At 40.9% G+C, this 26,056-nt stretch overlaps 1 protein-coding gene across 1 annotated transcript in view; it reads left to right on the top strand.

Moving 5' to 3' along the window:
- The window catches only part of ZNF407 (zinc finger protein 407), a gene marked incomplete at both ends in the record, with an annotated part of 378,073 nt that overhangs the window by 212,473 nt on the left and 139,544 nt on the right, over positions 1–26,056 (top strand). Inside the window, 3 exons of the mRNA XM_080714660.1 lie at positions 6,289–6,455; positions 10,223–10,306; positions 16,692–16,812. Coding sequence (XP_080570786.1) covers positions 6,289–6,455; positions 10,223–10,306; positions 16,692–16,812 — 372 coding nt within the window. The remainder of the gene's footprint in view (positions 1–6,288; positions 6,456–10,222; positions 10,307–16,691; positions 16,813–26,056) is intronic.

Here is a 26,056-nt window from a genome sequence, read left to right as displayed (position 1 = left end):
GTTGAGGGGATAATAAATATCGTTTAATTAAAATATTCATTGTACATTATGGAAAATTTCAGTATTAAGGAACTGTCCTGGAAGATATTACCTGTAGTCATATTTACTTCAGAATTCTTTCTTTATTAAAAAAAAAAAAAGGGAAATCACCCTGTAGTTGTCGTGCGACCTCTTCTTCCCTCCGGCTCTCAGCTGACATAGGAGCGGCATCCTTAGATGAGGGTGTCCTGCAGCTTAACATGCAGACTTTGTGTGTTTATGTCTTCAGTATTGGCTATTTTAAAAAATTTTTATGTAAAAGATATAATTTTGTTTTTAATGCAGTTTAATTTTTAAGCTTTGGTTAACCAATGTCAATAATTATAAGCCTAATTTATTCACTTTATGGCAAGTGATACTCTATTTCATGATTAAACACATTATTTACCCACTCCTTACCTTAATGTTGATGAAACCGTAGTGGACATTTATTTTTATATGACTCTGAAGAGGCAAGCAGGTCTCAATGCTATCCAAACGCGAGTGGACTCACTGTTTTGAAAGGCCTGCCTGCAGCTTGCTCACCTTTAAAAAGCTTGGCTAAAGCAGCATTCCAGTATATAGGATAAATACCTATTGACCGTTAAAATTTTTAAATAGCATTTCAATATGTAATTTTAGAGAGATGAGTATTAAATTTCCTTTTACAATAGTTACTCTTATTTAATAGAATAATATAATTATAAATACAACTCAAAATACAAATTAGATATTTTGACATAACTTGTTTGCTATCTAGACACTTAAAAGCAGGGAAATTCTCAGTTTCTCTGAGGCCAAACTACCCATAAATGCAGTGCTGTTAATATCATACTTTAGCTTCCTGTTCTTTTCATGTTGTATGGGAAGGGATGGAGGTGCTGGAGATTGAACTCAGGGGTGCTCGATCAGTGAGCGCTACTACCAGCATTTTTGTTTGTTTATTTATGTAGCAGTACTAGGAATGGAACCCAGGGGCATTCTGTCTCTGAGCTACACCACCAGCCATATTTATTATTATTTTTTATTTATTTTTATTTATTTTGGTGGTACCAGGGTTTCTGGAAGCCCTTCTACCTCCAGGCTATACTCCCAGACCTATTTTTTATATTTTTATTTGGAAACAGGGTCTCTTAAGCCAGCGCGGCTGGCTTCGAGCCCGAGTGATCCTCCTGTCTCTGCCTCCCAAGTGCGGGGATTACAAGCGTGCCCCACCATGCCTGGCTTATTCTTTATTTTGAAACAGGGTCTCACTAAGTAGCTGAGGCTGGCAGTGAACCGCAATCCTCCCCTCTCAGCCTCTCAAGTACTGGGATTATAAGTGTGTGCCACCACATCCAGCACGTTTATTTTTTAAAACAGGATCTCTTGCCGGGCGTGGTGGCGCACGCTTGTAATCCCCGCGCTTGGGAGGTGGAGACAGGAGGATCGCGCAGGTTCAAAGCCAGCCGTGCTGGCCTAGAGACCCTGTTTCCAAATATAAAAGTATAAAATAGGTCTGGGAGTGTAGCCCTAAGGTAGAAGGGCTTCCAGGAACCCCAGTACCACAAAAAAAAAAAAAAAAACAGGATCTCTTTTTGTGAAACAGCCTCTCACCAAACTACCATGCTCGCCTCAAATCTGAGACCGTCCTGCTTAGGAGCCCAGTCTCTGAGGGCTTGGGCGTGCACCGCCACACCCAGGTGTTTTAACTTAGTGCATGATGTCTAGTAACATCCAGGAGAGAATTTCCAGCTTCTGTCATCGTGGGACTAGTGAGCATCTTGTCTTCAAGATTTTAGACTAGAGGTGCGAATTCTAATCTAGGCCCTGTGATTGCAAGTCCTATGAAGTGAGGCTGTCAGGGAAGAAGGTCACTTGGAACATGCAGGCATCCTGTGCTGTGCCGCTGTGGCCCGGGGTCAGCAGAGGCCCAGAGTCACTCCGGGCTTGGCAGCAGTGCACAGGAACAGAACAGAAGGCAGTGAGTAAAGGAAGCCCCTCTTTGAGAGCTCAGCATCTTTCACTTTTTTTGGTTTTATTTGTGCATTCGTAATGTAGGGCACAGTGCTATTCAACGTTTCTTTACCTCCGTATCACTCAGTTAATTTCCTCCCAATCCTGCCTCTTCCTCCCTGGATACATACAGCACAGCCACAGGAAAAATGTTTACCGTTTGTTTAGCAACCCTACTTAACATAGGAATCCTTATGAATTGGCTACCAGGTCAGTTTCCCACATGAACAAACCTGTATCTCAAAAAGTGTTGGCACCATAGATATCTGAATCCCAGGAACTCTCTGAGGAAACCCTCCTGATAGGAATTGTGCATGGTGTTCTGTATCACATTCTAACTTTGGAGCATTTCCTTCCGAATTTCCAAATCATCCCTACGTCTTCAGATGGCCTGAGTCGCTGGGACGAAATGTGGCATCATTTCCATTTCTTTTGTTGTAGTTTTCTTTCTTTTTGGAACTCTTAATCTCTTATATCTAGCAGATATGATGAGCGAAGGCTGAGATAGGGGCTCTGACAAACTGCCTGGTACTTTTCCCAGCTTGAAAGCCCCGCACAGCACCGCCCTCTCTTTACTAAGCGTACAAAGGAGTTAGCAGGCCTCACGGTGGCTCCAGTGATGGCCTCTGCTAAGCACGTTCCTCACACCTCTGCAGTGTGATCATATTGGTTTTCTTTTGAATTAATTTAGAAATGCTTACAGATTATACATTTTAAGTTTTTAAAATCCCAAAGCAATATAGAACAAATATGGCAAACTGGCTGTTATTTGTACACATAAGCCTCTGCAGTAGACACAGCCCGGCTCTTCTCTGCATGCTTGAAAAAGGTGCATGGAGAGAAGACCAAATGGCGTGAGAACGAGGCCACCTGAATGCCCCTTCACTGTGGCCTCCCGGCTGAATCCTCTTACGTCTGCCACGCTGGGGAAAGAAGGACACTCTTTGTTGTAGGTCAGTTCATCCACTTGGTCTAAAGCACTTCCTGGAGCCCACTGAGCACAGGCCCCTTTTCTCTCCTTAAGGGCTGGGTGCCCCAACGCTCTTAGCATCCTTTCCTGTGCTTGGGGAATCTTGATGTGACCCTCATTTGGTACTGACCTTTATACATCCTTCACCTTACCTACTGTAAAACTCCCTCTACTAGCAAACTCTTGTGAAATGGGACTCTTCGTAGTATATCATAAATGCTGTTAGGAGATTCATCTTGAGATAGCAAAGCATTTATGACCTTTAATCCCACCCACCCCTGTTGCCAGGGCTTGCCACCTCCACTGAGAGGACGGCAGGCAGTTTGGAATAATGGGGCCGGGCTTCGGCAGCATCTCTGCTTTCCAGCCAGGGGCTCCCCCTACATTTCCTGTCACTCTGGACTCTCCTGCTACCTCAGGGTTTCCTGTTGTCCCCTCCCCTTTTAAAGCCTAAATTAGCCAGACGTGGTGGCGCACACTTGTAATCCCCGCGCTTGGGAGGCAGAGACAGGAGGATTGCGCAGGTTCGAAGCCAGCCGTGCTAGTACGAGACCCTGTTTCCAAATTAAAAAGTATAAAATAGGTTTGGGAGTGTAGCCTGGAGGTAGAAGGGCTTCCAGGAACCCCAGTACCACATAAATAAATAAATAAATAAATAAATAAATAAATAAATATATAAATAAATAAATAAAGCAAGCCTAAATTAAATGTTACCGTTGGGACGCCTGTAACCTGCCCTGCACGCTATTGCTCTTTGTTTAAATTTATTATGGCATTTTATATTTTTTCTAGCCTGTGATTTTTGTGTGTGTGTGGGTCTGGGGATGGAACCCAGGAGCTTTAGACCTCTGAGCTACACCCCATGCCCTATTTTGTATTCTTTATTTTGAAACAGGGTTTCACTAATTTGTAGAGGGCCTCACTAAGTAGCTGGGGCTGTCTGCGAACCACGATCCTCCTGTCTCAGTCTCCGAATGCTGGGATTACAAGCGTGTGCCACCACGCCCGGCGGCTGTGATTTTCTTGAGAACCAAATCTGACTCATCTTCCTCTAATTTCTCTGGACTCTGAGAACCCTGTTCTTGAAAAAGCCCAAGGTCAGATGTTCCTGAAGTCCGTCCAGAGCACACAAGCACCTTGGGTTTGGGGTCTGCTGCATTTTTTAGCCGAGGATGTCACTTGCAGACACCTCAGGAGGACCCGCTGCAGGCCCCAGGGAGAGCCAGGGGCCCTGTAGATGGAAGATCCTCACTCACTGGTCAGCTGAAGGCACGTTTTAGAACATTTGGGATCAGAATCTGTGCAGTTGCAGGAGACATCCCAGTGATGAGAAGCCCTTAGTCTTTGTAAGAATCGTGTACACTGGTAGTATTCCAGATCTTCTCAAAGTGCCAGTGGTTGAGCTTATTTATTTCCATAAAGAGATTGTAAAACGGGGGCGTTTTCTCAACGTCCAGTGGTGGTTTTAGTTCTTTGTTATCTGGCGTTTGTGGTTTTATGACAGGCACTGAGCTTTAGTTTAACATTTTTATTACATATGAATAATAGAGTACATATATTGAGGTTTCATAGATGTAATTTTGTTAAATGTACATCAAGGTAGATTTAAAAATGTGATATTTATTTTGTCATTTATGAAGTTGTAATACAGTCTGGAGAAACTATTTGTTAAAAGATAGCATCTACTTAACCTCCTTATTTATTTCTTGTAGGAGAAGGTTAGATCCACAATAAATACATGAAGAAATAAGTAGATAGGGGAATTTATCTTGGAAATAAGATCCCTGTCATGGTTTTGAAATGTTAAATGCATGAAGAACCGTCAAAGAGATATACGGACATGATATTTTTTTACAGTGCATTTGGAAGTATTCAGTTATATTTGTCATTCTCTAGTACCAGTAAGCAATGATCAAATGATACAGTAAATTTCAAAGTCAGTCCATGTTAATGGGTATAAACAGTGTCTCTTCACATACATTAAAGGGATAAATAAATTGGCAGTGGTGCTATTAATGAAGCACTTATGATATGTTATGCCATTTCTTAAATATTTAGTTGTCACATGTATTGCATTGAAAATATAATTTTATATGTAGTTTCCAAATTAATTCATAGGAATTTATAAAACCCTGAATGATTAATTTGTTGAAATAATTCACATTTACCCCAAAATGAAGAAGTTGATTATTTGAAGCTTGGGTTCTTTATTGGCTATAATTCAGCTAAGGAAATTTCTGAAATCATGACCTAAGCTTTTTGCTTTCTGTGAAAGCATATACTTTCTCATTTCTGCATTTATAGCATAACTTGAAACACAGATATATAACCTTACAGTCTTAATTGCATCAACTGGCTAACTTATAACCAGAATGACAGTGGTCATCTGAGCTGGCCTGGTCTCTCTGTTGTGGCATAGGGCTTATAAGCATATTAAAATGTTTTAATTTTGATTATTGGATTTTAATTTGCTGTTATTTGACTGCTCATTATACTGAATTAATTACTAGACACTCTGTTATTAGTCACATGGATTGCTTTCAACTCAATTGTATTAGAAATAAAAAAGGCAGTGTTAGTGATTACATCATGAATACAGGTAGAAAGCGACCCAGAGCCCAGCCAGAGGAAGTGTGAAAGGCTTGTTTCCAGTCATGTTCTCTTATTATTAAGAGTATAGAAACAGAACCCAAAATCTGGAACATTTCCTTATGCTGAGATATTATTATCAGGGTGATTTTTGGACCAACAACAATTGCAGTGTTTTTCCATCTTAATCTTGTTTCATAAAAATGCACTGGAATGCTTTTGTTTTTACCCAAGGAATCACTTATGGGCCTTTTCAGCAGCCCGGGGTCCCGTCCACTGGGATGCCTGGGGGCTCCCGTGGCGGTGCGGGCCTGGGCCGTCTCCTGCAGGCTTCTGCAGCCAGCCGCCTGGCAGACAGCGGGGCGCGTCGAGCGCTGCAGTATGGATAGCATTTCGCTTAGCCTTTGCTCTGACAGCCCGTGCCCTGGATAAGTGGTGTGGGCCTGTACAGGTGAAATCTATTCTCACTTTTGCCTCAGGGGTGACTGGACTGTAACAGAATTTTTCAAACCCGTTGGGCCCAACCGCAAAGCAGAGAATAAATGGCTGAAGTGCCAGGCCTCGACAGAAAAATCAATGCCTGGTTATACAGACATGACAGACCAGGCCTGCAGCTCTCCTCACGGAGGCCGCGCGCCACACTCTGGGTTACAAGGCTCGTCGCGGGCCTTCCATGTCAGCGTGCGCGCTAACCCTGTTTTCTCCCCTTCATGCAGGAAATTTACATGCCACTTATGCGATAGAAGTTTCACAGAGAAGTGGGCCCTGAACAACCACATGAAACTCCACACGGGAGAAAAGCCATTCAAGTGTTCCTGGCCCACCTGCCATTACTCCTTCCTCACGGCCTCCGCGATGAAAGACCACTACAGGACCCACACAGGTGTGCCACCCTCCCGGGCCAGGGGGCGCGGGCGCGGCCAGGCGTACTGTGGAAATGACTCCTCCTCGCCAGCCTCCTGTTGACATGGTCCTAATTACATATGAAAAGATAGGATAGGATTCGCTTTCCAGTAACACTCAGGGCAGGTTTAGAGTTACATTTTACAATGTGTGTGTGTAAACTAAATAGGTGCGGAGCTCATTCATTAGGTGTGTTGGTCTTTGTATGTGTTTCAACAAGTCTTTTTACATTGTTTTCATCTTTATTATGGACCATTTGGGATGTTAAGGTATCAAGGGGAACTAGCCTTTTGTTACAGATACAAATTGAGTTTTATAATATTTTTGAACAATATTGAACCTTGGCTTTATGTACCATTTAAAAAAATTAAATAAGTTGCTGTCTTGCCTTAGGGGAGAATATTGTGTCAGATATAGAGACTAATACAAACTGAGCTATATAACTTTTTTCAGGAGATTACGTTATTTAAAAAAGCCCACATTTACATCAATTTTAAGTCCAAACATTGGGAGAACTCTGGAATTTAAACTCACTAGCAGTGAAAACACCATCGAGAATACAGACATATTGGGCATAGCGCTGCGGACCCTCGGCTTGGGCTTCATAAAGTACAGCCCGTGACTATTCTCATGTCGTGGGCTGTTTACGACTCGTTCTCGCTGTCTTCCTGAGTGGGCCAAACTCCCCAGTGAAATGTGCCTCTGGGTGGTTTCTTTATGTCACTATATTACTGTGATATCAAATATTTGGTATTTTTGTGGTCTCCTTTTTACACCTCTCAGAATGTATTTTGTTTCAGGGGAAAAAAATAATAAATTTTAATCAGCATTCCCAAATGTTCTTCTGATTGCCAAGAATCCTATATTATTGTTAGAAATTATAGGTTAAAAGTTCTTCTGAAGCAGTTTGTGGGAAGCCCAGGCCTCCTTAGCTTCCTTGACAAGGGTGTTGACGATTTAAGGTCTCCAGCCTGCCCTGAGAGATCACTTATATCGAACAGCAGATGAAAAGCCAGTGCAGATGTAATTTATCGTCGGCGTTTCCTTCTAAAGAATAATTGTGGAGACTTGGCTGGATCAATAATATGGATTTTTGTTGTTAGGTCTTGTAGTCTGCACCATAATGAGAGATAGGGGACAGTGGCTGTTTTCTAATAGAAAATAAAGGATTGGTTTCCGTGTCTTTCTACATTTGAATGCAAAATGGCACACTTGAAACTAATTCAAGTTGTTCTGAAGTCTCCCATTAAATCTCTCCTAACATATAAATATGGCATACTAAATGAATCCCCTTTCTATTGAGCAAAATACTGAATTTTGTTTCTTCTTAATTTTTTTTCAAAATATACTCTTTTCCCACTGTTCAACTCTAGCCCCTACCCTCTTAAAAAAAAAAAAAAGGCAAGTGAAAATTGAATTTAGAATGAAAAACAAATCAAGCCACCAAGGTAAATATGACATACAATACATTGGAGACTAACCTCCTAAATAAAACCTACACATCACAAAATCAAGGTCACTAATGTATCTAGACTCAGACCACATGGAAAACAAATAATTTTGTCTTTGTGTCTGTAGAGCTCTTAAAATAAGAAAGGAAAAAGAACATAACATATGAACCATACATATAAATATAATATCAATAATATGCATCATATGTACATGGGAAGAATGTAAATCTAGTGGGGTGTTTTCTATGCTTATTAATAGTTTTATTTTTTAAAAAAGATGTAGGTTACAAAGATGGCCATAAATAACAGAAAGAGTAATCTTGAATCTAAAAGCCATAAAGATACTCAGTCCTCATTAGAAACGCTGGCAGTTGAACGCCCCAGCACCGTACCGCTGCACACCACAGGATGCTTGTGCGCACACCTGTGCGTGTGGTGTAGTGTACACACACACACACATTTTCACATGCACACCAGTCCTCATTAGAAATGCTGGCAGTTGAACGCCCCAGCACCTACCACTGCACACCACAGGATGCTTGTGCGCACACCCATGCGTGTGGGCATAGCGTACACACACATACACACATTTTCACATGCACATTCCTTTTTCACTCTGCATCTGTGGGAATATACATTTGTGCCAGTACACACAAAACAGTGCTATAAAGCTACGGTGAGGAATGAATCGTTGAGTACAATTTTGCCTCCACATAGAATAGTATGTTAATATTAATGAGCAAATTGTCTTTGGGAATAAAAATAAAGTCTACTTCAGTGCTATTTAATTGATAATACAGCTAGTTAGAAAGATTTATATTCAAATTGATTAAATAATTAAATGAGTGATTATGGTTAAACTTTATTCTTCACAGCCCATCTACTCTATGCTTTCTTTATTGAAATAATGATTTCAGTGGATAAACTTAACCCAAAATAGAAGAGTGAGGAGAAACACTTACATACTTACATTTAGTTTTCTTTTTTTTTTTTTCTTTTTTTTTTTTGAATGATAATGACTTTTTGGACATACTATTGGGAAATACTGTTAAACATATTTTGGTTGAAGATCTCTTTGTTAAGAAGTATTTAAACTAGAAAAGAAAGTAATGCTCTTAATTAACAGAATATTCCTTTTTGATTCACAAAGTTTTTCTGCCTTCCTGTGTTTACTATTTATTCTAACATTCAAAGACAGTTAAAATTTCTAAAATCACTGCAAGCTAAATTTCTTTTTGCTATACCAACACCCTGGAACAAAGCAGGCTGACATGGGTAAAACCTAAGAAGGACTTGTTGCATTAAATACCTAAATGAGTCATGTGGGTAAGATAAATACAAATGATTTATTTTATTTCTTGAAAGGTGTTTTATAATTTCTCGGAATCTCTCCGAGGTTAGCACTTTTATTCTGTTTCACCCGTTTTGTGTGTGAGTCTTATGGGATGAACTGCCTCGCTGGCCAGCACTTACTGCCTACATAAGCTACAGTAGAAAGATACGTTACATTTATACACGGCAGGGCAAGATACTAGCCTGTGTAAAAATGCTAAAAAAAATAACCATTTACACACCTTTAACAAATATTGTCCGCCAAATCCGCCTCTAGTTGTTGCCGAGGTTTCCAGTCCAGAGCTGTAAGGGTTTTTATGGAATTTCTCTTCCAATCCCTAGACCTCCTTTTTCTGCCACGAAAGTTTGAGAAACATAAGCAGCATTAAATCGCTGTTGGTGCTGAGTAATACAGATTTTATTGTTACCTGAGATCTGCAGTATGTTCAAGGAAACCCTTTAATTCATATTATTAAGTAGGAATTAAAGAAAACCCAGGTAGAATGAAGTAAAACCAATTCAATATTCTTCAGTTGTTAGAAAATTCAATATGTTTTATTTAAGCCAAATCATATATACTGTATATTAACTATTCCAAGCAATCTTTACTCAGCTCAGAAAGGCCAGATGTATGGGAATTGTAAAAAATCAGGATATGCATAAAAACTGTTCAAGTGCATAAAGCAGCCCCATCTGGAAGACATCTACCAGAAATGAAGTTGTACGAAACCATTCCATTGATAATAAAGCTAATTTTTATGGGTCTGACAAGTATGTAATTATGTTCAGTGGCGCTTTTCAGATTTTATCACAGTCAATAAACCGCAGTGGTAATTTCATTCCCATTTGACATATTTACATGGAAACATTTGATTGGAGGAATTAGTAACCCTGAAAGCCTTGATAGATATGTTTTAATGATCTGTGACCTCCGCAGTCCCTCATCTGTTTATTGTTGCAACAGGCGAGAAGTCATTTCTGTGTGACCTCTGCGGCTTTGCCGGTGGGACCAGGCACGCCCTCACCAAGCACCGCCGGCAGCACACAGGTCAGTACCGCCTCTGTGCCCAGCCCCTCTGCCAAGATGGGAGCAAGGCCCCAGTGTCAGCCTCTCCGATGACTTTTCTCTTTCCTTTTCATAAAATCTGTGTGCACGAGGTCCTAGCAAAAGTCCTATTTGAATAATGTAAGATTTTAAATTGTCTTCTTCTGTGTTGCATATTTCAGAGTTCAAGTAACCATAGTCAATTCCTGTTATAAGTATGAGGAAAAACCCAGTTTGTCCCATGAAGCAGAATGATGGAGGCTGTTTTCCCTGTTGGCAAGATTCCCTCAGCCTCGTAGGTGTGAACTGGGTCTACCTTCCTCGCAGACATCCTCCATCCCCCTCAGGCCTCCCATCCACCTGCCTCCGTGCCTGCCTGCACATGTCCCCCCTCGCGCGGCCTGGCTGCCCACCCTGCTGCCTGTCAGTGAAGTTGGTGCTGATGCAGCTATGCTCGCTACTGCGAGAATGAAGACAGACAAAGAAGCAACATAAGAGACGCTTGTGGGTGTTGCAGAGGGGCTCCCTCTGTCCCATGATGAAAATTCTTGGTGATTCAACAGAGTTAAATAGCTTCCTTGATGAGGAACATTTCAGAACCAAGAGTTGTAAGCATCTATCACATTTTTTCCCTACTTTATTAATCTCATGAGTCTTACAAATAATGACTTTCATGGTCCTAAATTGTATCTACTTGGGACAGCACTGATTCGTGGCAGTTGTCCCTTGTGGTCACCAATTGCGCCTGTTTGCCACCACACCTTTCCTGTTGATGGGAAGCCACCAGTAATACGAGTGACAACGAAACACGGCATTGTTTGGCAGTCACGTGCCAAATGGCATGAAATTAAAGTATGTGAATTGTATTATTTATGGCCGATTATGGCTGTTGAGGTTTGCAGACAGCCTCAGTGGCCAAGATGCCATTCACAGGACCAACGCAGATCAACGCCCGCCATCGCCTCTGGGTCTTGCATGCATGTGATTCAAATTTCCTTATGGAATTAGGTCTGTTGCTTCACAGGGAAATTTTTGATGTCTAGCATAATGTCAAACACATAAACTTAGCTTTACATACACAGAATTTCCTTGTGCCTGCATGGAAGCCACCCGTGCACTCATTATTTTAATCTGCTGGGCCAGGCTTTCAGTGGAGGGTGACAGGTGAGGCCCAGTCCATGGCAGTGGTTCTTGACCTCTGTTGTAGAAAAGTTGGAACTGTGTGCAGAAGCAGTGCGCTCAGGAGGGCTTCCACTCATAGTACTTTTAGTTTACTAGTGCTCGGTGTTAAGATGTAGGTGTCTCTGGAGCTCCCCGCCCCCATCTGGAATGGCCCTGGGGACAGCAGACGCCTGTCTCCGACACCTGAGTGGCGGCTGGTGCTCTCTGTGCCCCGCGGTGGGGATGGCAACTCAGCGACCACAGGCGTCCCCCTGATGGATCGATCAGGAAGCCTGCATCGAGCCGGCACAACTTTGTATTTTATGTCAGGTCCAGAGGCTCCTTATTACTTTGCTATTAACTTTATACCATATAGGACAATGTCTCACAGACAGAGGTATCTGTCTTTTTGGCATTTATCTGCCTCTGTGGCACAAATCAAACACGATTCTTTAATACCAAAGTCAGTTCTTCAGACAGTTGGCTTCAGCAAAACAGCTCAGTACAACTCAGTCTAGGCACTCAGCTTTTATGCTGGATTTAAAATGTTTAAGCAACATACAACTTTTTATTCCCACAGCCAGACTTGAAGAGTGTATTTGAAATCTATATTTCTTCGACGTGTTCCTCTCTGACATGGTTTACCTTTTTACCACAGAGTGCTCACGCAAATTACAATCAGCCAGGAAAGGGATAGGTATCCAAAGTGTTCCAAATGGCGTAAATAATTCCCAACTGCAATACAGACTGTCCAGGGGGCTGACACGAAACATCTTCCATTCTGAGATTTACTTTTATCCCCTGTCAGAGACCCTTGATTCAAGGGCACAGGAGCCAATCCTCATGTGCAGTCGAAGAGTCCTGGCCAGCTTAATAACCTCCAGCCCACCCTAAGGCATGCGAAGTGTGATTTCCAGGAGGCCAGTCGGCCAGCGGGATGGATGGCTGCCAACAGGAGGACACTGCGCCGGGGCCACAGGCTCGCAGGCGGCCCTGCTCTTTCTTGGGCTTCCCTATCATCGGTTCCTAAATTGCCAAGTATTCTTCAATGATTGTTTTCACAAAAATGTTGCTTATAAAGGAACGTATGAAAAGAGGCATACCTGAACTCATAGGTGCTGCTGTCTCTGGGAAAGCAGGAAGAGGGCGTCAGAAATCGGCCTCCTTCTGCACTTTGGAACAGGCTGCACCCTGGTAGCCCTGTTGCTTTATAGATAACATTGTTGGCGTAGTTAATATCTCCTCAAGTTTATTCATCGTCCTGGCTTTGCAACGTCAAACGATCCAGAAGGACTGCTGCCAGTCGGTTCCCCCTCAACGGCTTCCCTTGGCACCTTATGCGCCCTTCACAAAGCGTGCTTTAATAACAACTAACCAATACTTAGCAAACAGAATTTTTCATTTCAAGTGTAATATTTTTTTCAAACTTTATAGACTAGAAGTTAGATGTGTGTGTGTGTGTGTGTGTGTGTGTGTGTGTGTGTGTTGGAGAGAGGTATTGGGGTTTGAACCCAGAGGCATTTTACCTCCAAGGCCTATATTTTTAAATTTTTTATTTTGATGCTGGTTCTGACTAAATTGCAGAGGGCCCTGCTAAGTTGCTGAGGTTGGCTGCAAACCTGAGATCTTCCTGTCTCATCCTCCCAAGGACTGGAATTATAGGTGTGTGCCAGCACTCCCAGCAGGATTTGTACTTTTTATTATTTATTTAGAATAGCAAACAAGAAATTCCATCTGTATTTTTGTAGTGTATTTTCCTGAAGAAATTGTCCAGAAGTGATTAAATAATACCGAACTACATATTTCAGCAAAAGTGCTGAACAAGTAGCACAATATATAAGTTAAAAATTGTTATGTACAGATTTAAGTAAACTATGGTTTGTAAAAATTGGCATGTAATTCTTATCAAGAGCTTAACCACGAGTGAGCCTTCCTTAACATAGCATTTTATGTAGCATAATATTTTGTTGCATTCTGTTTTCTTTGTTTACCTGTGTACAGTTCAGACTTTCTTCTACAATATGATCAAGGTAAATATGAAGTGACTAATGTGAGCTCCAAATTATTAGAATTATTAAGAAAATGAATGCCATTTTCTTTAGAAGTATTGTTTTAAAGTTTGAATCACACAAAAGTGCCATGAAAGATTACCTGAAATAAGGAATAAAAAATACTTTTGAAAGAGCTTATGTTAATCTCCAGACTAAGGAAATTAAGCATGAAGTCTGTGCCTTCGGTCAGCACCATCAGCACTGCCGTGGGCCCCGTAACATTATCCTCTCGCTGCCCTCTTCAGATGATGGCCGAGCTCTGGAGGAGTCCGCCGCTGCGTTGGCCAGCAAGGCTGTCGCAGTGGACGGTACAGCAGTGAACTACGATGCCAGGCCATTTTACAGACACGGAGACTGAATGGAAAAATATAGTCATTAATTTGCATAGTGAACAAAACCTGAGACATCGCCTCACCACATGGAGTCATTATAATAAAGGTGGAAGCCGAGGACCAGAGGCTCAGGGCTGTCCTCAGCAACTTAGCAAGGCCCTGTTTCAAAAGTAGAAAGTGCACTAGGGCTAGTGTTACAGCTGAGAGTAGAATAGCCCAGGGTTCAATCCCCAGTACCAAGAAAAGGAGATTTTTATACAAATCTGAAGTCTTTAATATATAGCTCCCATAATCCTGACAGTATTTTTTTTTTTTTTTGGCATAAAGGCAGGCAGATAGATCAGTGTAACAGAATGGAGTCCACAAATAGACGTGGGCTGATACCTGTCATAACTTACCATATTCAGAAGTGAATCTAGGAAATTTGTAAAGCTTCTACAGTGCAAAACAAAATATAGCTTAGAGAAATTAAGGTCCTAAAGTATTGTACCATGTTCATGGAAAAGACAACTTATTACTCTAAAGATTTCAGGTCTGCCCAAATTGATCAATGAAAACCCATCACTGTTTCTTTTAAGAAAGATTGCAAAATAGCCATATAACATAGAGAAGACACCTCACGTATACAAACACATCGATGGCATGGAATAGGGATTATTTTTTTTATTTTTTATTTTTGGTGGTACTGGGGTTCCTGGAAGCCCTTCTTCCTCCGGGCTACACTCCCAGACCTATTTTATATTTTTGAAACAGGGTCTCTTACGCCAGCACGGCTGGCTTCGAACCTGCGCCATCCTCCTGTCTCCGCCTCCCAAGCGCGGGGATTACAAGCGTGCGCCACCACGCCCGGCTGGAATAGGGATTAGAGAAGTGGACCTGATCATACAAAGTCAGTTGGCGTCTGACAAAGGAACAAACACAGTTTATTCTTTTAAAGGTTCAATATTTGAACAGTTATAACTGGATGGTCAGCAAAAAAAACCCTTTATAATATATACAAATTTTAAAAAATCATAATCTATATGTAAAACTTAAACTTTAGGAGAAAATATGGTTCAAAATCCTCTGTGATCTTCATTATCAAATTAATTTTTATGAATCAATAGCCTGATTTATAAGAGAAAATCTTAAACATTTATGAGCTAAAAATATCAATTGAAGCTGGGCTTGGTGGCGCACGCTTGTAATCCCAGCGCTTGGGAGGCTGAGACAGGAGGATCACACAGGTTCAAAGCCAGCCTCAGCTATTTAGCGAGGCTCTCAGCAATTTAGTGAGACCCTGTTTCCAAATAACATATAAAAATAGGTCTGGGAGTATAGCCTGGAGGTAGAAAGCCTCTGGGTTCCACCCCCAGTACCACCAAAAAAAAAAAAAAAATCAATTGAAAATTCTAGAAAGTAATAATGTTCTTCAAAAAACATGAAGAGGGCTAGAGATGTAGCTCAGAGATGGAGCGTTTGCCTATTATTTTGAGATGTTCTGGATTCAGTCCCTAGTAAAAGAAGAAAGGGAGAAAGAGAGGAAGGGAGGGGAAAAGAAAAAAAGGAAGATTCATGGAGGGAGGGAGGAAGAAAGGCAGTACTGAGAAGAGAAAAGAAGAAAAGAGAAGAGAAGAGAAAGAAGAGGAGAGAAGAGAAAGAGAAGAGAACCCAGACTGGGAGAACGCATGTGCACATCACAAACCTTTTAAAGGATGTCTACCCAGAACATGAAAAGACCTCAAGACACAGTTCCAAAAAAAGAAAAGCAATGAATTTAAAAAGTATGTTTAAGTACACATACAAGTTTTTTACCCCAATATGATGGATGAATATAATGCACCAATAAAAAATTTTAAAAAATTTTTAAACGTATCAAAGGTTTAAGTGATACTTACCAAAGAGTATAAAGTCATGGCTTCTAAGCAAATAAAAAGATTCCAACATCCATAGAGAAGTAAGTGCCACTGTCAAGTACTATATCTACCAGATTTGGAGAGCTGGAGCTCTCCTGCACAGCTGAGCGCTCACTGGTCAAACACGCCAGCCCTGCGGCCACGGGACAAGACCCAAGGGATGGGAATGAGGGGAGGGCTGGCCCTGGCCGCCCCCCTCTCCTGCCCACCCTCCCCTGGCCCCAAAAGTCACCAGGTCTCAGCAGGTTCGCAGTCCTAGTGCCCTGGCCGGCGGGCACTTGAACCACGGTGACTGTCAGGGCCAGTGGGAAGGGTGGGCAGGAGCGGAGGGCGGCCAGGGCCAGCCCTCCTTGTTCCTGCGTCTTGTCGCTTGGCCGCAGGGCGGCACGTTTTAAAGTGGAATTAAACATCTTTTTAATGTTTCTTTAAGGCCTCTATGCTTTTTCCACAGCTTTATGACCTGTAGTTGCTTTTACTTGTAACGCTTTAAGTGGTTTACATTTACAGCAAGATTTTATTTATGATTTTCATATTTAATGTTAAGGATTTAATAATTTTACCTTCTCCATTCAAAGTATATCTGTTCTGTGCTTTTCCGTGGTTTTATCCTCACTGAGATGTTTATAATGGTTTTGATTTAACATACTTTATTAAATCTTTCTAGAAATGGTACTGAACCATAGGGATAATTTAGATTCCTGTTATTTCAACTCTATACTGTATACCTGGCTTATATTCTAATACAGCAACAAAAATCAAGGATATCTTCTAACTTTCTCACTCCAAAAGTAAATCTCTAAATAGCTAAATGTTTACACTCTATAGAACAGTATTCTTAAAGATCCTGTGGAAATAAAGTTATTTCGCTATTAATCATCAACACATACTAGCTTGGTCCTTCACACTCAGTCATTGCTGTTGATTTCCAACATTTCCTCTTATGTTGCAGGAGAAAAGCCTTTCAAATGTGATGAGTGTAACTTTGCCTCCACCACCCAATCCCATCTGACCCGGCATAAGCGCGTGCACACAGGAGAGAAGCCCTACAGATGCCCGTGGTGTGACTACAGGTAACGAGGCCCGAAGGCCCCAGGGCCGTGGGGTCCTCTTGCTCCCTGGTGGGAGTAGTTTTCCTAATCAACGTAAGTTAGTGTACTTCACAGCATGATCGGACATTTTGTTAGGAGTTTAACTTAGAGACTGTTAAAATGGCCTTTTTTATGCCAGCCTTGGCTTCACAGTGAACATGAGACAGTAAGTACTACAAAGATTCCTGAGTATCCTCTTCCCTGCCTCTCACGTCGCCTCCACGAGAAGCCCCCTTGTTATTAGAGTCCGCAGTAAGAGGTCCATTTGCTACCTCCGAGCCCCGCTGGCACGCCACCGTCTCCACAGCCTGTCTTCTGCAGTAGGGCGCGCCCGGGGCCTAGCGCGCCCTAGGGGTTGAGCGGAGTCATACAACTTACTCCCCATGAGAGTATCAGGCAGTGTTACCATGGCTATTTAAAATAGAAACTTGGTTTCCACTTTTGTAATCTTCACAATCCTTTGATACACCTGAGTCTCTGCTGATGTTATTTTCTCAAAGTAAGGAAGTGTGGCAAGCAGCCATGGTTAGACACATGCTTGGGTCCTGTCCACTATGAGCAACGCACTTCTGAGACAATGACGATAACATAAGAAATGTTTTCTGCCTTTAAGAAAATTCCAGCATAGAAGCGACTTCATTTCCACAAGTCATTACATACAGATTTCAGTGGGTCAGGAAGGAGGCCCAAGATTAGAGGGGTTGTGCCCAGGGGACGTCCTCACAGAGGCGGGAGGAGCTGGGCGGCGTGTGGGAAGGGGTGCGCAATCCAGGGCACAGAGGCTGTCTGAGAGAAGGCGAGCGCGGGAGGGGATTTTCACACTGGCAGCAGCAGCACCCTGGAGGTCATGGGGGTTCCGTCCCCTGCTGGGTCGGTGGCTCAGTGTCTTCAGCCAGGCTGCAAAGGGACGGACTCGGTTTCAGCAGCAACACCTGGGTGCAGAGAAGGGCGCTCATGCTCCATCCTCTCCCCACCCACACCACCAGAGGTGTGCAGAGGGTGCGGGAGGCAGCGCTGCGTCGAGGTGAGCCGGAAGCCCAGTCGGTGGCCTGGGACAACACCCGAGGGGGTGGGCCAGCCTCACCGGGAGCCACAAGCCCTGCTGCCCGCCACAGGGGCCAGCACAGGAGCACCCAGGGCGTGGCTGCACGCGCAGCCCCCTCCTGAGCACACAGCGTGTGCGCTAAACATGATGCCTGCTTTAAATGCACGCTTTGGTGTCCTGTGGACAGAGCCTGTGCATTCAGCAAATATATTGCCATAATCTTCATTATCAGCTACATTATTGCATGAAGTTTTATGTGAAAGGTCATCGAATAGTACAGAGATATTGCAGATATATTTCATTCATTAATTATTTATTCATTCAACATTTTATGAGTCCTGTCTTTTGGTAACACTAGATGAGTATTTGTTGAAAATTTGGGAAAATGTTGATCTAATTAGAGTTTCTAGGGTGCTGATAGAAAGTCTCAGGTGCTGGTAGTGTGTTTTCTGTAAAATATAAATATTATTGAATGTTCTTTTTCCTTATTACAGAGATCATACTATAGTTGCCTTCTCTATAAAACACAGAAAGGCAATTAGAAAATTATAAAAATTTTCTTTAATTATCACTGTGAGCTCCGAGGATTATATGCTTTTAGTTTGTCCCCCTGCATAAGGTTTGTTTTATTGTCTTGAAGGGAATGTTTGCTTTCTTTTAGTATACATTTTATTTCTGATATTTAACCCATTATAATGATCATTCCATTACAGTAATCAGTCTCCTATAGAACTGTGGTTTTCATACTGTGGTTTTCAAAAGCAGAATTATTGTTTTCAAAATGATTATATTCAAAACCCCGCATATAAAAATAAAGAAGTAGAATTTACCACTTATAAGTAGATATCATAGTTAAAATTTGTAGTATTTTCTTAGAACATTATCAGTATAATAAGACTGTTTTGACAGGCACAGAAATTTGGAAACAGGGCCGGTTGTCAATGGCAGCTCCTCCTGCATTAGCCTCGCCATCCGTGTTCTTCCTCCACAGGGCCGAGCACACAGCCTGAGCATGTAGTTGAGAGCGCAGAGTGCAGGGTGTGAGGGCCGGCATTCGGTCATGGTGACCTTGCTCAGATCCTTAGCCTCTTGGGCTGCCACATCTCCACTTGTAAAATGCGAATTAGTAGTGGGCCAGCCCAGCAGGATCCTGGTGTGTCAGCTAGACACGGTTGGCTTTACCTGGCCCGAGCCCAGTACAGGTCGTGTGGTAACCAGAACACATGTCTCCCTGTCCCCTCAGGTGAGCGCTTAGCATGGCGACAGGTTTTACTGCACCTTTCAATCCCAGAATTCTGTTCAGTAAGTTAACATGGTGTTTCCATGTCCTGAAGGTCTACAGTGTATATATTTCAATCTTATTTATAAAAATGCCAAAAATGGATGGTCTTATGATTTTTGAAGTAGTTCAAAATTTATTAAACCCCACATCAATTCTTAGAAAATCGCTGAAGTACTTTAGTGCCAAATAGCAAGGAAGGTTTGAAACCCACTCTTCTGTTACATAAACTGTAATACCCATATGGCTCTGGGTTACACTGATACAGTTATAAACTTATTAAATTTTTAGACATCTACACCATCTTTTGGTGTTTACCATAAAGATGCTTATTCTGACATATTTGTATATCTTCATAATTTTAGAATGAGTTTTTAGAGTTTGTGATTACAGCTTTTTGTAGTATTACTACCAAGGTTCTGGTCATTGTCATTTAATGGTCAGTACTGTGCTCTGGTAGACTCTTGGCATTTGTACGGATTTCAGGTTTCCTTGGTTTGAGAGAGTACTGTCCTTTTTCTAAGTTGGTAGCCCAGCGCTGGTCCCTGTACGGACTGTGTCCTAGAGTGGTGGCACGGCGGGCAGGAGCGAGTGTGTTGGAGCTAGCTGGATGCCGCCCGAGCTCCTCCTCCATCAGGCCCTGCCTCAGTAAGGAGGTAGTGTTGTGTCTCTGTCCTGTGAATTCATACTTAGGACATTTCAATCTAGTGAGATCTGCAAAATCTGTAAAAACAACAACAACAACAAAAAAAAACCTCTAATGTCCTTGATAAGGGGGTAATGTCAACCTTTGTTTGTTTAAACTTTTGAATAATTTTGTTATTCCTAAGAGTAAATCGTTGGAACTCTTCCTGTTCATCTACACGTTCTATACTTTACTGTGCATGTGGCTAGATTAGCTGTAACTAGTGAACACACAGCAAGTTAACCTTTACAAACAACTTGCAAATGTAAGGATTCTTCTGAATGAAACATGGAGATCAGAACAGATACCTTTGTTATCTTGTTTATGAGAAAACTATTTAAAAATGAGTATGTTAGTAAGCTCAAAGCGATTGTTTTGTTTGTGTCAAATAGAAAAGGCAAGATACCTACAACATCTACTTCACCCATGAAAAGGAAATGCCTCCTTTCGCCAAATGAATTTGAGTAGGGATGATTTCCATAAATGATAACCTAGTTCCTGAAAAAGACATGGGCATATTTACCTTACTTGTGTTTTTTAAAATAATTTTTATTACTCAAATGATTCAAATAACTTTTTTATTTAAAATTTTATTTGCTTAAAATGAGTAAGTTAAAACTATTCCTGTAGAGTTTTCCTATTTGTGTCATTATTAACATTTATTTGTAGGTAGGTTACTTTCATTAAAACTAAACTATTATTTATATATTATTTAAATATTTTACATATATTTCTCATTTTAAAAATTGAACATTCTTAGAGAAATACTAGTAATTATAATTATTCATAAAAAATGGGAACATAGATTTGTTTACAAAAGAAATTTATAATTGGTCTTTTGAACCTGGGGCTATTTTTCAAGTTTGCATTATTAATTTGGGCAATGGCATCTCATTGCTTTTAGATGTAAACATGCACTCCTTTCTTTAGTTTTTGCCATCTAAAATGCGTCTAACCTATTCTAAATCAGTACATTCCATCAGGACTCCTCAAGTCTTTCAACACTAAGTACTATTCATTATAATTTCAAAGCAGAAACAGATACACAGCTCACTTTCCTACCATATTATTTCTGTACCAAATTATTAAATTTGTTTCTAAGCTAAAATTGAAACAATGTAGGCTTTTTGTTTGCATCTCCTCTTGTGCTTTTCACCTTTATGTCAATGAGAGAACAACACAGAACCTTCCACATGTCCCAGCGTCTTTTCTCACAGTGTGAGATTCTTCTTCCCCAGAATGTAATATCATTCTGCTCTCCGTTTCACTCGTCAACATTGGCTTACATCTGAGAGTAAATGAATTTTACTAAAATGGCCACAAATGGGCTTTTTAAAATGTGAAACATCTTCCCATTGGATCCCTTTCTCTTTTATTTGTTTATTTTTTTCATCTTTAGGATTTATGGAGAGGATACAATGGATCTTTATTAAACAACAAACGACTCATAAGCCATGAAAAATAACATAAAATGCCATGCTAAGTATTAAATATATTAAGGATGATCTATAAAGCACTTTAATGTCATTTATTAATTTATAGAAACTGCGATTTCAAGCCAAACTCTGGGAGTATTCATTCTTTCTTTATTGTGTCTCAAGTTCTGGTATTGGACTTGAGAGAGCCTCGTGTTCCTTAAGACTAGTTTTGGCTAGATTTTTCCTTCCATTTACACCATCTTTAATATTTCTTACATAAGCTTTGTTTTTTAATATATTTTACTGGTACTTTCACTGTGCGTGGGGTTTTTTAATTCATGGCTTAAAATCATGAACTGTGTATCTCAGAGAGCTGAGGGAAAGTCTACAATTCCCACCTGATCTCTACCCCAGTGTTTGCTAAACCTGCTGGAAATCTACCCTGAAATTTTTTCCCTTCCTTGATGGCTGACTTAACTCTCACCCAGTGTTTTCTGTAGAAGTCATTAACATATTAGTTCTTATGTCAAGAGGCTTTTTCTTTCTCTTTTCAGTGAGAGGGAGGCTAAGTGTATTTGCAATAACATCTTAACCCCGTGGCTGTATCTCAATCAGAACCGTGCTTCCTTTTGTGATGCACCCTGGCATCCTTGTCCCTCACCTAAATGCTGTGTTAGTAACACAGTCTCATTTGGCAGATTCTTACAAGTGTGACTGGAGTAGAGAGATTTTGCTTTTAGTTGCCACCATTGGAAATCTGCATATATCCTAAACATTTTTGTGAAAAAATACTTTTATCTTAATGGAATTTTCTTTTAAATTTGCATATTACTACAAGCAATTTTAGGGGAGTTTTAAAATACAGTGACTCCCTCCTCCCCAAATAATTTATGATCTTTCCACTGAAAGTTTAATTTCTTAAATAGAAATTTTTATAACATAGCTTATTATAAAAAAGTTAAGGGCATATAATATGCATTTTATGTAGTTTTATTGTAAGAGCACTCTGTGTATGATGCATGGTTTTATAGTAAAGCCAACCTTTTTGGGTGTTGTAGCATTGAGAATCAGTGTACAGTGGGATCCATTGTTCTCGTCTCCCGTTCATTCCCGCAGCATCCTTAGTTAGGAAGAGTCCACGGGGGATAATTTTCTCCTTTTGGATAATCTCTTCAGAGAGTCCTAGTTTTCCTTTGGCTTCCTTTGCAGGTGCACAGGTTGAGCCAAAAGAAGCAAAGGATATGACAGATTTGAATTTGCCCTAAATAGTTACATTGATAAAACTTAGATATTTAATAACAATACATCATACATGCCATAAAAAAGAAGTGAATTCACAAATTCTGAAATGAATATCATGCTCTTTCTTTTTCAAAGAATTTTTCCTTCAGGTGATTTTTAATTTCTCAAAGAATAAGTACACTACATAAAAATAATAAAAATGAAAATACCTAATATTAATGTTAGATACGATTTCTCTTTAAAGCCAGTTAGTGATCGCCATCTTAAATCATAACCATCTTTGTCTCTAACATGCCCGTCGATACTTCTTCATCATTTCATTTATCTCGAGTCTCTTATGTTTTGTACTTTATTCTGTTGTAACTGCAAATCTACTTAATGGAATAAAAAGCAAATGGGGCGGGCTGAAAGGTTAGTCTGAAGTCCTCAAGTCAGCGTGTCCTGAGGTGGTGGTGACTCCACAGCTCTCTTCAGGTGGAAACAGTCTTCCCGGATAGAGGTGCATCGATGGCGGAGGTCGAGCGTCTTCTCGGGCGGCCGGCCCTTTCTGTGCGCGCTCTTCACCAGTTCAGCTGCAGGTGGACATCAGCAGCTGCTGCTTTGTGAGACTGCGCTTGTCATCGCCTGTGTGACTGCTGCTTAAAAGGCTCCTAGCGTGTGCGCAGGTGATGGTTTGGGGAATTGCACCGAATGTCTTTCACGTCAGGTGGGTGTTTCTGCTAAGTGTGGGTGGGATTTTTTCAAGGAGTTTCCTAAAAACGAAACCAGTGTCCAGATAATTGTATCATTCAACCAGATTTTCTGTAAGGAAGAGTAAAAGTTGTATTACACCTGTCTGCTCCTTTGTTCTACCATATCTATCGTTCGTAGCTGAAATCGAGTTCTTCCTACATTATGCATTTTTCTACTTTTCTCACTTGTATTAGTGAGTTTTATCTCCGGCGTTCTAGTTATGTTGTTCGTTTTGTATTTTCTCCTGTGTTTTTGTCAAATATCACTTCATGCACAGCTCGTTTATTCATATTTTGCTTCTTCGTGCCGTAGCAGGCCGGCACACCAGCTTTTAAAACTTTGTGTTTCAGCCTGGCAGGCTCTGTGCTGTCACAGCACAAATATTTATGTCAGGCCTTTAGTTAATATTGATAATTTTATCATAAAAGAAGCTTGTTTAAGTAAAAAAAACATATAGACTTGAAAAGCAAATAGATTTCATAGCATTAAAAATTACAAATTGGTTTGATGTCTTTAAAACAAAGAGACTCTGAGACACCACTTTTTGTGTACAAGCCAATTGTTTTGTTGATGTAGCTGAAGCAGGCGTTGAGACTACAGGTTAATTAGAAGAAACATTTTCAACACAAAGTGACCATACATTCCCTCTGCTATCTCTTAAAAGTAGAGTCTAGATAAACATGTTTATTTAACCTGCTGTTCTTAATCCCAAATCCAGTCATTATAAAAGGACCAGAGCTATCTTCGGGGATGGTCTTTCTACAAGGAATTACTCTGGACACTCCCTTGGGTGGTAGTTAGATATATCTGTATATATTTTGTGGTAGAAGAAAGACCTTAGAGATGAAAAAAATAGAAAACATTTTTTGGGCAATAGTCTCTTGCATAATAAGTTATTCCTCAGACACTAGAGCTATTATCACACAACAAAACACTTTGCTATGTAACTATCTATATCCTCCACCACTTAGAAGCTCATACAGAGTAGCTTATTAGGAAAACACTATAATGGCTGGGAGGGGTTGACAGTAGCCAACAGAACACTGTGTGCACAGCCACCGGGCTGGGATTCAGCCTCAGACGTAGACCTGAGAGAAGAGACCACAGCAAAACAGAGAACTGCCAAGTGCATAAAAGTTTGACCAACTTCCAGTAATGAAGTCAAAATGTTAGGATACTTGTTTTGTTTTGTTTCCACTTTGCTTTCACCTCCTTTGTTTCAGCACATCCTTAATTTTTGCCTCTCTGGGTCCTATACAAAAATCAGGGAAGAAAGAAGGAAAACCAGGGGCTGTCTAAAAAGCAGTGGCGTGGTGCTGATTTGGAGGCGGAGGCAGAGGCAGCCCTCTGTGTCAGTGAGCTTCAGCCGCACCGCACTTCCTTCCAAAAGGGAGCGCTGCCTTCTGTCCCGCAGCTTGTGACGTGTGCACTTTAGGTTTTCCTGAAGACTTTCTGTAGAGACAGTATGTCTTTCTGGAAATTTTAAGTCTTTATGTTCTTGATTACGGAAATGCAACACAAACTTCATGTTGACATTTTCCTACTTAGGTTGTTTTCCTACTTTTTCTATAAGAAGTTGAAGAAAAAGAGGTACTCCTTCCTGAACATTTTTGTTTTTGTAAAACAATGTTATATTATTAGTTATACTTGCCTACAAGTGAACTATAATTCAAATAAACTAGAACCCATTCTTAAATAACATATGTAATCAATTACTGTGTGTGTGTGTGTGTGTGTGTGTGTTTTACTGGGGATTGAACCCAGGAGCTTTCTACCTCTGAACTACACTCCCAGCCCTATTTTATATTTTATTGTTATTTTAATTCTTTATTGGTGCATTGCAGTCATACATACATCTTCATGGAGTACAAGATGGTGGAGCCATGCATGCACACATCACCCCATCAGCCCTTCCCCAATTCCTGCCCCTTCCCTACCCTCCCTCCTTCTCATGTTTGGCTTAGTGATTGACTTTGACATGTTAGTTAATATACATCATGAGCATTAGAGAATGTCCCTCTTCCCCCTCCCAGCTCCTCTGTTAGTTTGCCTTATTTGCTCATCTATAGTTTCTCCTCTGAAACAGAGTCTCGCTAAGTTGAGGCTGGCTGCAAATTGGTTACCCTCCTGTCACAGCTTCCCAGTACTGGAATTACAGGCCTGCAACACCGTGCCTGGCCCAAAGACTGTTTTCCTACAGAGAATTTTAACTGACCTTTCCTTCAGTCCCTTATTCCTAATCCCTTGGCTTGCCTCCTGCCAAGCGGCCCTGGCCAGGCATTTTATCTTTCAATATCACAAGTGACTCTCTTTGGAGGTCTCACTGCTCAGGTGTTATGGATATGGTGCTTAACTCGGTGTTTTCCTCAGTATGTTTTGCTATCTTCATCTTAAAGTATAACTTTAACACATATATGTAATGCCATAAAACATATAATGATTTTTCCCATCTAGAGAAAATGTAAATGTGAAATGTTTGTGACTAAATAAAGAAATTCATCTCTTGGATCGAATCATCGGGGCTGAAAAGAGGCCACCACTTAAAATTGAGAAATTTGTTTTGATCCAGAAATCTCAGATTACTTTAATTGCAGTTAAATGTAAGATTCTGTCTACTAGTCCTTTGACTCCCAAATTATATGTTTCCTTTGATTTAAAGTTATCTGCTCCCTCCTTCAAGTCCAAATTGTAACATGACACATTCGTAACTCAGTGTTACAGCCCAAAGACAAGTCAGTGTTTGACGCACCAGGACATAGGGTCATTTAATGGACCATCACCAAGGGTCCGGCAGGAAGTAAGGCAGATTGGAATGAATGGTCTTG

This window comes from Muscardinus avellanarius (assembly GCF_963383645.1).
Source record: "Muscardinus avellanarius genome assembly, chromosome: 17".
NCBI classification, from domain to species: domain Eukaryota; kingdom Metazoa; phylum Chordata; class Mammalia; order Rodentia; family Gliridae; genus Muscardinus; species Muscardinus avellanarius.
Note: the sequence above shows the minus strand (reverse complement) of the source record. Positions and strands in the feature narration are given on the sequence as shown.